The following is an 11,076-nucleotide window of genomic DNA, read 5'->3' as shown; positions in this document are numbered from 1 at the left end:
TTTTACATGCAGATCTAATTTAATCAGAGAATTATATTCGAGCAAAAATCTTTGAAAAATCAAAGTACGAGTTTCTCGGCTGATGATCCTATTGGATAAGGAGGTATTATATCTTTATAAATCGTTTACATTTATTAAATCTTTTAATGAACCTTTTAGTTTTTATCAATTAATTTTATGATTAAAACAATTTTTTTGTGATTTAGGTAGCTTAAATAAGTCATAGAATTAACTTAATATTTTATTTTAATTACAGGGTGATTACGTTCATGCCTCAATTAAAGTCAACTTTGTTCTACAATTTTGTTCAAAATTGATTGAAGGAAAAGTTTACTCCATTAGATATTTTTCAGTAGTTACAAATAAGAAGTAATATCGCACGCATTGTCAGCGACAACAAAATAATGATTCAATTTTCCAAAATACTATTGTTTGGGCGATTGGGGATGATGAAAAAATTCCAATACATAGATTTAATTTTGTATAATTACAATTTTTAGATTAATTTCACAACAATTATTCACTTTCTGGTGAATATTTTAATTTATTTTATAAGACTACAAAAATTAATTTTATATAAATTTTATATTTGCTCACATGTTCAATTTATCCACTTTTATTAGATGTAAGAGATATGGGTGTGAACAAAATTGGTGATCCTATCGAATTATTTTTTTTTAATACAATTTTTTTTACTTCGAATTATTACATCTAATAACTATTATTTTTAATGTTCTTATTAAAATATTTATTAGGGGGATAAATTACATAAATTAATAAAAAATTATCCTTAGAAACAATAGCAAAGTAATCAAAAATATTATGAGTATGATCTAATTACAAAAATTATTTTTATGAGATTTTACGTATAAAAAACCGTGGGATATTAGGATTTAAATTATTAAAAAAAAATTATCTTATGAAATTAATGGTTTTATCTAAATACCCGATTAATAAGATGTTTTTTTCATAAAAAAAAATTAAAACTTAAAACGCAATAAAAAACTTTACCTTCCTTAAACATTTTATGTCTAAAAAATTGAAAAGACAGATAATTTGTTAGATATCAAGAGATCACAAGAAGTATACAAAATGATATATAGATTTGAGAGTTTAATTTCAAGCGTAAAAGACAACGAATAATGATTTAGGATTTAAATTATTTTAAAAATAAAAAATTACTATCTTTTCATATTAAAGATCTTATCCTAATATGTAATCATTGAAATATCATGTTTACAAACTTTTTTTTTTTTAAAGACATCATATTATTGTCATATAGTTAACAACAACGAATAAAATACAAAACAACAATAAATTAAGTCGCATTATAAATTACATTAAAAAATTATACTTTTATAATTGGCAATATCATTTTAATTAATTTTTTTTTTGTCTGAAATTATTAAATTGTAAAATAAATCAAATAATTATAAAAAAAAAAATAAATAAAATCGAGTATATAGGAAAATATCTTTTCTTGAGATATATGTATGAGAAATCGTGCATCGCACGGGCTTTCATCTAGTGTATTTTTATTAAAGAACTAGGAATACACTTTGATGATGATATAAGATCATTCAAAAATTAAGGAAAAGTCAAGCAAGAAATTGCTCAAGGCACAAATTTAAATAGCTTAATCAGCTATCAATATTGGATTTGAAAAGAATAAAGAAGGTTAGGGTATTGATTGTTTAAAATACTTTATAACGATTGAAGTTAATGGTTAGCGTTTTGTACAAATAAAAACAATATGCATGGTTTCAATTGTTTTTAATATTTCAATAGCTAATTTTGCCAAGTATTCATAAAATTAAATATCATTGGTTACTTTAACAGCTATACTTTACTCACTACTAATTGGCAGTCACTCAATACTCTTAACAACTACTCAAGCTACTCTATCGTTAATTTTGACCAACAAGGCCTAATCTTTGGATTTGGTGGACTTTCATAGTACGGAAACAATCTCACTATATGCAAAAATCCAAGATGAAAAAAAAATTAATTTACTATAGGTCCAACATCAACCGAAAAAAAAAAAAAAAAAAAACCTGGCTCATGGCTCATCAGACTTTCAATAGAAATTTTGCTCATTTGCATAAACTCGTATTCAGGTACTAAAAACTGTCAAAACGACAGGTAAATTTTTCTACATGCTTGTACATATATTACATTATTACTAATCACAAACCATTCTTGATAAGGTCAAACCATTCTGAGGTAAAAACCTACCAAGTAAGGGTATTTTGGGGTAGTGATTGTCTTACCCTCCCCTCTTCTTCCAAGTGTCTGGCTTGCAAATATTGGACTAAAAAAACCGTGAGGTTTATACATTGATCAATAATCATTACAATGTCTAAGACGTGGTATATTTGGCTTCTAGAGGCAAATCTGTAGTTAAAATAATTCAGTGCTTATTACAAAGCATACATCGCTATTACTTTGTAATGTTTTACTAGTGTGACAGAAGCCAAGAGAAAGGACTGGTACGTGTAAGAGTGGCGTGAGTCCTAATTCAGGATATTATGTGAAGCCTACAATATTTACATACTGAAAGCAGAGCCCTTCCCTTGGTTGTAGTCATCGATCCAACCTTTAATCAATCGAATCTCAGATACCCTTTGTTGGACCAACCAATCGGGATCATTTGGAGTTGAAGCTCGCAAATCTAGGTGATGGGCACCTGGTATACAATTGAAATATGATAAGACTAAGACTACTAAAACAGAACCAAGATAACTATAAATCTATGTGTTGAGCATCAGCAGACATAGGTGATATCAGTAACAATCAGGTTCATTTAGACTGATTTGCTGAAACTCGGAAAAATCATTAGACAATACACAGCTATAAGTAACAAAAAGTTCTCAATTACAAGTAGAAGACAAAGGAAAGATGCTACCTTCTTCTGTAACAAGGGCAACCAGTGATTCTGAGACATTTTGCAGAACGCTGAAGGGGAGTTTAGAATAATGACCATCAGACTGGAAAATGTCGAGAAAATTATGTTTACATAACTATTAAGTAATGGTCTTACCTGCCACCACTCCACGGATCCAATAGTCCATTTGAAAAAATTATGTTACTCCCACTGTTTTTCCAGGTAGTCTTAAAATCCTTCACAGTGTGAATAACAGGCATCACTTAAGATTCATATACAACCACATGAAGCTACCATGCCATATAATAAAAGCAAATAATTTACCAGCACAAGAAATACTATATATTAAGGCAACAATACACATCAATTTAAGCAGAATTAATTGAGTATTGATTTTCATTTCAATTTCATCAATTCCAAGTTACAAAAGCAAATTTTGTTTTCCGCGAAAGCCATTTGTAGCAGCAGAGCTTAACCTTTCTATACCAAATTGTGTTAAACAAGCTTAAAAAGCTATTACGTGTGTTAACATGGCCAGTCAGAAAGACTGAAGCCTTTCCAGAATCTAGTCTTGCAAACAAGATCCTTTGTTCCATTTTACTTGCCCCATGTTTCATTTTGTGGTATCCCAATTTACTTACCCTATTTCCTTTTTAAGAAACTGTTTCTATCTATTATTTTCTTTGAGTTGAGTGCCACACCCGCCCATTTTTTCCCTCTATTGTTCAACAAGCATAAAATCCTACGCAAATAAACACTGGCAGGTAAGTTGGGACGGAGGGAGTACATAACTTAATGGACTTGAAAAGGTGTACATATGCGTATAATATCTCTGAAGAAGTGGGATATGAACAGTTCCTCCGTAAAGATGTAAGGAATCATGACAAACTACACTTGACATAAGATACATACATTGAAGATAATTATATATTTTGCAGTCATAAAGAGATCAAAAGGAATCTTACATGTCCACCAAATTCTGTAGTAATCCATCTGAATCGTGGCTTGACTCCATACGATCTTATGCAGCGTTCTTCCTCATAAGTTTTATTGAAGTTAAATATAGGAAACATGCTTTTTTCAGGATCGCTAGACATTGGCATTACCATCTCAGTACAAGCCTACAAACAGGAAGCACACTGATAATTTATATATGTATTGGTTGCACATTATGCCTGATTGAACATCGTTTGAATGTAATTTATGGATCTAATTTTTGTTACTACATTAACTAATTTTCCCTCTTTTGCAAATTTTATAATGTACGAAATACAAGAGGATTCAGCACCTGCCATTGCCAACCACTCATTCCATGAGGATCATCATCCAGTTTGAAGCAGTTGACAGCCCCAGTGAAGTTATAATAAATACTTACTCCATAAAATATGCGATCTAGAACACTGGTACCATCAGCAGCACTATCTATCCTTTTGCAAACCTAAGAAGCAAAATATTACTATTGATTACAGCAGCAACTAGTACAAGCATGAAAGCCATGTTTTGAAAAGGGTAATTATTCCTATCAAGAAAAACAAAGCAATAGAATCATGTCAAACCTTCATCTAATTTGAAAGAGAGGAGCAGGCGTACACTTAGACTGCTAAGGGATTACCAGATCTACTGCTCACAATTTGAACATATTCTCTCAGAAACAGATGTCTGACTATATTGACAATTAGTGAAGAGGCTTCATACATTTGGACATGCCAGCAGCAGGATGCATACTAGGTGGTGGTTGCTCTTGTTCTTAGTTACTACTAAAAGGATTTCATGGAAGTCAAATATGGAGTAGAAATACTGCTAAGTGCACTTGCATGTAAAACTAAGCACAAATTCAGGATTTAATTCATTAGAACCAAGTAGAAGAGAAAGCAAACATCCCACACACATCCATATGACCAAAAGATCTGTCAGAAGACTCAGAACCCTATATCTTCCTCAGTCTAAACAATTAAAGGAAGCTCTTTTATCCGGGTGAGTAAAAGGCTTTTAGCCTAAACGGCTAATAGCATACATGCATACATTATGCACATCAGTGGTCTATCATCATGAGTCAGATGTAACACCACAAAGTTCCTGCATTATTTAGCCAGCATTTATAGTGCTTAAAATTTTCTGCCTCAAAGGAAAATAGTGAAATACTATCTAGTTTGTCAACAAATTTCTTAAAGTGCAAATACAACATATCTTCATGAGAAGCAATGAGTGTCTGTCATAAGTAAAAAAAACTACTACTTCGTAATAGCCACTGATCAGCATGTAACACTTCAGAGACTTGGTGCTCAGAAACACATTATTTTTGTCACATTGAGTAGGAAAATTTTAGAAGTTCAGAAATGGAACTGATTAAGTTGAAAATTTACAGAAATATTAAATTACAGCTGACCTTGAACTGAAAGACAGATTCCTATGTCAGTATGCAGTTGGATAATCTCAAAAAATAAGAAAATTCTGAGCTATAAGTTAAACTTCTGAAGACTTGAAAGAAAATGGGCAACATAATGGAGATATAAAGAAAGAGAAAATGCAGCCGACTAACCTCTCTTATTGGATGTCCTGGCAAAGGCATCAAGAAGTCTGAAGGATAAGGGTAATCTACCATGGCTAAATAACTATAAGCTGATGATAACCAGTCAGAAAGATCTTGAGTATTCTTTAATTCCCTATTTCAGATTACATAAATAGAACATGGATAAGCAAAGGACTAAAATTTATCTCTAAAAGTGGATAAGGATTAAGGACATTCATAAAAACTTGTATTACCCACAAAGATGGAATGTTTTGGTAAGCTGGTTTAGGCCATCTGTATTCTCACCCATAGATTGCAACTCACCCCATGACTCCTTTATTGTATTGAAACAGTTGATACTTTCACGCTGTAGAGAGAGTAAATTGCATCAAACATTAGGTTCATTATTCTATATAGTACCTAATTATCGAGAGAGGAAAAGGCTACAGACTCTAAAATCGTTGGAGACTATGTTATAAAATGTCTCCGGTGGCACAATATCTTCAAATTGAAGTATTGGTGCTGAAGAAGCAAGAGCACCAACTGTGAGATGCGGATACTTGAGCCTCATCCATGCAGCTAACACTGTTCCATTCATTCATATATAAATGTAAGTATAATGAATGCCTAACTTTTATGTTTTGGCCAACACTGGAAGTAATTTGTTGAAATTCTAACTAAAACACAGAAAACTAATGCAAATTCAGAGCAGAGAAAGGGACCAGCATCATACTTCCTCCATAAGATCCACCAAACAATACAACAGGACAACCCTCAGCGGATAGATTTTGCTTTAATTCCCGGAGCAACACAGCATAATCAGCAATTGCTTGTTCTGCTGTGAGATATGATAAGGTTGTACTATTTTTATATGCTTCCTCTTTGCTTCCATAAGGCATTGATTCTCCATAATAACGATGCTGCCATATTTAAAGTTTCAATCATTGGTTAACACTGATCACATCAATCTTCAAAAAAAGAGCATCTGTACACTTTTTATAATTTTATGCAACTTTAAATCATAAAGAAAACAAATATATGCTTCAGCCTGAGGACAACTGTTTCATACAGAATTACAGAACTCCTAATTAAGCAAGTACAGCTAGTCTCTGATCAGAACCTCCAATTCTTTGAGCATTTTAGCATAATAAATGGCAACAATATTCAAGATATACGAAGTATATATATATATATATATATATATATATATATATATATATATATATATATATATATATATATATATATATATATATATATATATATATATATATATATGCAGAAGGAGATCAGGAATTTATGTAATTTGTTGAACAAGCGAATGAGCTACCAACAAGTACAGTAATTACGAATCCAAATTTAATATGGAACAAGAAGAGCAGTAAAATATCAACTCAAAGAATCATGTTCTGCCCAAATTTAATCTTAATTTAACTAGTTCCTCAAAAAAAAAAATAAAAAAAAAAAAAAATAAAAAATAAAAAAAAATCTTAATTTAACTCTGTTTCTGTATGATCTCACAAGTGTTTGTGTCATTCTACATGCAATATCTCATGCAAACATTTATCACAATGTATCTCCAATAACCACTACGAGTTTCCCTCATCCGAAATTCAATAATCACGTTGAAAGTGTTATGTTTAACTAACAATGTGACAACTAAATTTGAAAGAAACGAGCATGTGTCTTTTATTACTCCGTATCATTTAATTTCCCAAAATAGATTTATTAAGGTCATGCTATGCAAATAGATTAAAAAGTCACTATTGCATTGTCATTCAAACTCACAAATACGGAATAAATTTACATCACTACTGTAAACTGTCAATTACTAGTAATACTTTAACATTATACAAGTGAGAGGATATATAATATGGACCATAAATGCTACTTCATTTTGTTGATTTCATCATCAATAATTGCAATTCAATATTAAGAACATGATATATGCAGGCAAATTAATACTAGTATCAATTTATTAAATGAACTAGATGCATAAACGCGGGCTAAATATATCATTATCCAACAAAAATCCAGATTTAACCCCACAGGTAGAGAAAACAAATTCAAAACCAAGAATTAATAACAACAAAATCATCACTACCCAAAATAGTCAAAATCATAAATAGATAAGTCAAAGGAGAGAGAAAATACTTCAGGGAATAGAAGCATGGCACCAAAACGAGGCGCAATTTCCCAAATAAACCCGGAATTAGAAGCAAACCATTCAATATCACCTTCATTACCACAATACATAAAGATGGGACCTTTACGCTGAGCTCCAACCCAGTTATCAGCATTAATTAGATAACGCTGTGAAAAATTCCCAGAATCTTGGAAACTAAAATGATCAAGTTGTTGAGTAAAATACTGGGTTTTATATTTGTATGATGATAATTTGTTGGGTTTTTTAGCATATTTTCCCAGGAACAGGGGAGTTGATTGAGTGAAAGTGATGATACAGAGGAGGAGGAGGAGAAGGATGAAATGTGGTCGAAAAGTTGCCATTTTTGGTGGTGTTGGGGTGGTTGGTGCGGTGGTGGTGGGGTTTTTACTATGGTTGGATGATGGAGTTATTTATAGAAAGGTAAAAAGTTGGGGTGAAGTCAATGTCTAAATAAAGAAAGAAGCGTTAAGCAACTTCCTTGGTTATTGGTAGAATCTTTTTTATTTTATTTTTCCTTGGAAATAAAGATACTTTTTTTTTTTTAGTGTTTTATAGTGACAAGATATATACTATGTATGTCAATGAAAACCTTTAATAACTAAGGGATTGTTTGGTTCAAAGAGGGTAAATGGAATGGAATGAACAAAGGGAAAGGAAAATAATGGAATGAAAATACCTTACATATTTTATGTTGTTTGTTTTAAAAACGAAAGGAAATAATCCCACCACCACACAACCACCTAAATTCTTCACTTTCCTCCTTTTCCAACCACCATCCATCCACCAAACCACTCGTCGCACCTCCCCCACCATTCGCCACCCTACGTCGGCCCTCCCCCGCCCTTCGTCGGCCCCCGCGCGGCTCTCTCCTCCCCCGAAAAACCTCCCTCAGCCCCAAAAAACCCTAGAAACTAGTCTCACTCCCCGTAAAACCCGTCAGCCGGCCCTCCATCACCTTCGAAACCCCAGTGCTTCGAGGGTGGGAGAGGGTCGGCCGGCGGGTTTTACGGGGAGGGAGAATGTTTTTTTTAGGTTTTTACAGAGACGGGGATAGGGTTTCGGGAGTGTGATGGCCAGCGAGGGGAGGAGAGGTGCGATGGGGGGTGGAGGAGAGTCGGCGACTAGTAATGTGGTTGGCCGTGGTGCAGTGGTTCGGGTTTCCGGTGATTTGGGTAGGTAGGAGGGTGGTGGTATGGTGGTGTAGTGGTGGCTAAGGAATGGGAAATGAAAATAACTAGGGGGTGGGGAATCAACTTAGAAGGATTAAGGAGAATGAAGAGGGTAAAGGGAATGAGAAAAAAGGCATTAACAAACAATGACAAAAAGAATGAGAGTAGTTGATTCTCATTCCCTTTGATGAAACTGACCCCTAATATCTTTAATTGTCAACTAGTTTTGTACCCCGTGTCCAGGTTGTTTATAAAAATCTAAGATAAACTGTTTGTCCCAATTACCAACACTTAACACATATCACTGACACATCATATTTTATAACAAGACATAATCTCTTTTAATTTAAGATATTTTATGAGGCAAAAATAAGATGTAAAGAGTGGTGCCTAGATTTGTACTGCTAATTATCCGATTAATATAATGTATGATTTCATTTTTTCAATATGTGAAAAGTGTTACAGTAGATATAGGATATTAGTGATTAACTAGTGCCATTAACTATATTTGTAATCTAATATAATTAATGATAAATAATTAACCTATCAAGACTTCTGAAGTTATTACATAGTGTGTGAAGGAAGTAAAATTCGGCTTAATAACAGAGAAAGAAGTTAAAAAGCTTAGTGTTATGAAAATTATGAATCAAAATTTACTTAATAGTGTTGGACGGCCTCGTAGCCTCTATGATCCTTTATAATTCGATGGTGTTTTCTATAGATACGACAACATATAATATTTGAAATATTGAAATTTTATTGAAAATAAAACTCCAAACCAACAATTTTATCCTAAATATCCAAATTTTATTGAATGTAAAACTCTAAACTAACTTTTTTTTTATCTTACAAAATCTATCTAAATCTATGCAATATTTTTATCGTCATACTAATTATTAATTATTGTTGCATACATGGCACGACACTTGGTGAAAAGTTGAAACGCCAAGTGTCGCTGTCTCGTGGCCTAGCTAAGAGTTTAGGTTTATATATTAGTTACTAGTTTTGTGCCCCGTGCAATGCCCGAGTTGTTTATTGAATGTAAAGACATATATACACACATATATATAAATATATATATATATATATATACATACACACACAGACTATATATATATATATATATATATATATATATATATATATTTATATCATATCACTAATAAATAAAGTCGTTCTCGCAGCTAGGCCACGAGAAAGCGACACTTGGCATTTCAATTTTTCGCCAAGAGTCGCACCACGTAGGAGATAAATATGTATTATTGTGACACATAAAATGCTACGTAAGCGATTTTTGGATAGATTTTTTAAGATACAATTGTTTTATAGAGTTTTATTATCGATAGAATTCTAATATTTTATATATACAAAATTAATCATAACTTTTAATAAATGTCTAATAATTCAATTCTATTTCAATAATCAAATTCGTTTTTAAAATAAGATCCATTTATAATATATTTAATCACAAACTTATATACGTAGTTGGCTAAAACGTGTCACCAACTATTACAAGAGTTACTTCGTTAGTGTTATAGGGGTTACTTGGTCAATGTTATAGTGGTTACTCAATAAGTATTATAGATACGGGTTACTTAGTCAGTGTCAGAGGTTACTCATTTAGTATTACAAGAGCTACTCGATCAGCTTTATAAATGTAGGCGTCATTCGAAGCACGCCTACATTAAGCATGTTGTGAATATGCTTGGCACTCATAGGAAGTGGGAATTGACATACGATTAGGGACAAAGCAAAGTAGGGAGCCGCCAACAAGTTTTTAAGGAACTTGTAAACCGTTCACGGATTATTTAAAGGCAACCACGATAAAGGGAGAATGGTAGGCAACAACGATTGACCCGTGAAAATTACACCCCATTCATAATCCATGAGATTACTAACTCCATATGTTCGGAACCACGAAAGGAGGATCGGGGATGATGGTACGAAGTGAGACATGGAGTCACATTCGCCGGTATTGGCCTCTACTCGATTGTTATTGTGAAAAGTAATTCCTGCGATCTCAAAGGCAGGCAAACAAAGATTCAATTTGCTCCAAACTAATATAAAGCTAAATTGGTTTAATGTTAATGCAACATATAATTCTAAAATATCGTGATCATTTCGATTAAACAATAAGATTAAAAAGGAACTTAAACTGGTCGTCCAAATTATCTTATTAGGTGTGATATTTAATATATTCCCTTTAAACATGCAATACGGTGATCAATGAATATAATAGAATCAACATCAACATTGGAAGCAACTTAACCATACTAACGTTAGCCAAATTAAATAATGATAAACCTAATCATGATACTAGCAACAGGAATAATAAAAAGAGTAATTA

General features: G+C 32.4%; 1 protein-coding gene across 2 annotated transcripts; it reads right to left on the bottom strand.

The window, feature by feature from the left end:
- Positions 1 to 2,075: 2,075 nt before the first annotated feature.
- Positions 2,076 to 8,237, bottom strand: LOC110686170 (lysosomal Pro-X carboxypeptidase-like). Of its 2 annotated transcripts, XM_021862759.1 has the most exons (10): positions 7,548 to 8,234; positions 6,127 to 6,313; positions 5,845 to 5,978; positions 5,648 to 5,760; positions 5,424 to 5,547; positions 4,173 to 4,322; positions 3,850 to 4,005; positions 3,041 to 3,120; positions 2,906 to 2,955; positions 2,076 to 2,686 (listed from the first exon to the last, which is right to left on the bottom strand). In XM_021862759.1, the coding sequence occupies exons 1-10, from the start codon at positions 7,899 to 7,901 to the stop codon at positions 2,547 to 2,549; spliced, it is 1,488 nt and encodes a 495-aa protein (XP_021718451.1). In that variant the 5' UTR covers positions 7,902 to 8,234; the 3' UTR covers positions 2,076 to 2,546. The 2 variants fall into 2 exon arrangements, with proteins under 2 accessions (XP_021718451.1, XP_021718453.1); XM_021862761.1 differs by lacking the exon at positions 4,173 to 4,322 and having other exon boundaries at positions 7,548 to 8,237.
- Between the last annotated feature and the right edge of the window lie 2,839 nt (positions 8,238 to 11,076).

Source organism: Chenopodium quinoa, unplaced genomic scaffold (assembly GCF_001683475.1).
Source record: "Chenopodium quinoa cultivar QQ74 unplaced genomic scaffold, ASM168347v1, whole genome shotgun sequence".
In the NCBI taxonomy this organism is placed as follows: Eukaryota; Viridiplantae; Streptophyta; class Magnoliopsida; order Caryophyllales; family Amaranthaceae; genus Chenopodium; species Chenopodium quinoa.
This window is presented reverse-complemented; position numbering and strand designations above follow the sequence as displayed.

Bases quoted from the DNA above. Each gene is read 5' to 3' on its own strand.
- LOC110686170 (XM_021862759.1), bottom strand. From the start codon at position 7,901: ATGGCAACTTTTCGACCACATTTCATCCTTCTCCTCCTCCTCCTCTGT. The intron at 5,548-5,647 runs GTAATACAAGTT...AATCTGAAATAG, and splicing joins AAAACATTCCATCTTTGTGG to GGAATTAAAGAATACTCAAG. The intron at 4,323-5,423 runs GTTAGTCGGCTG...TTTGCTTCTTAG, and splicing joins CAGGACATCCAATAAGAGAG to GTTTGCAAAAGGATAGATAG.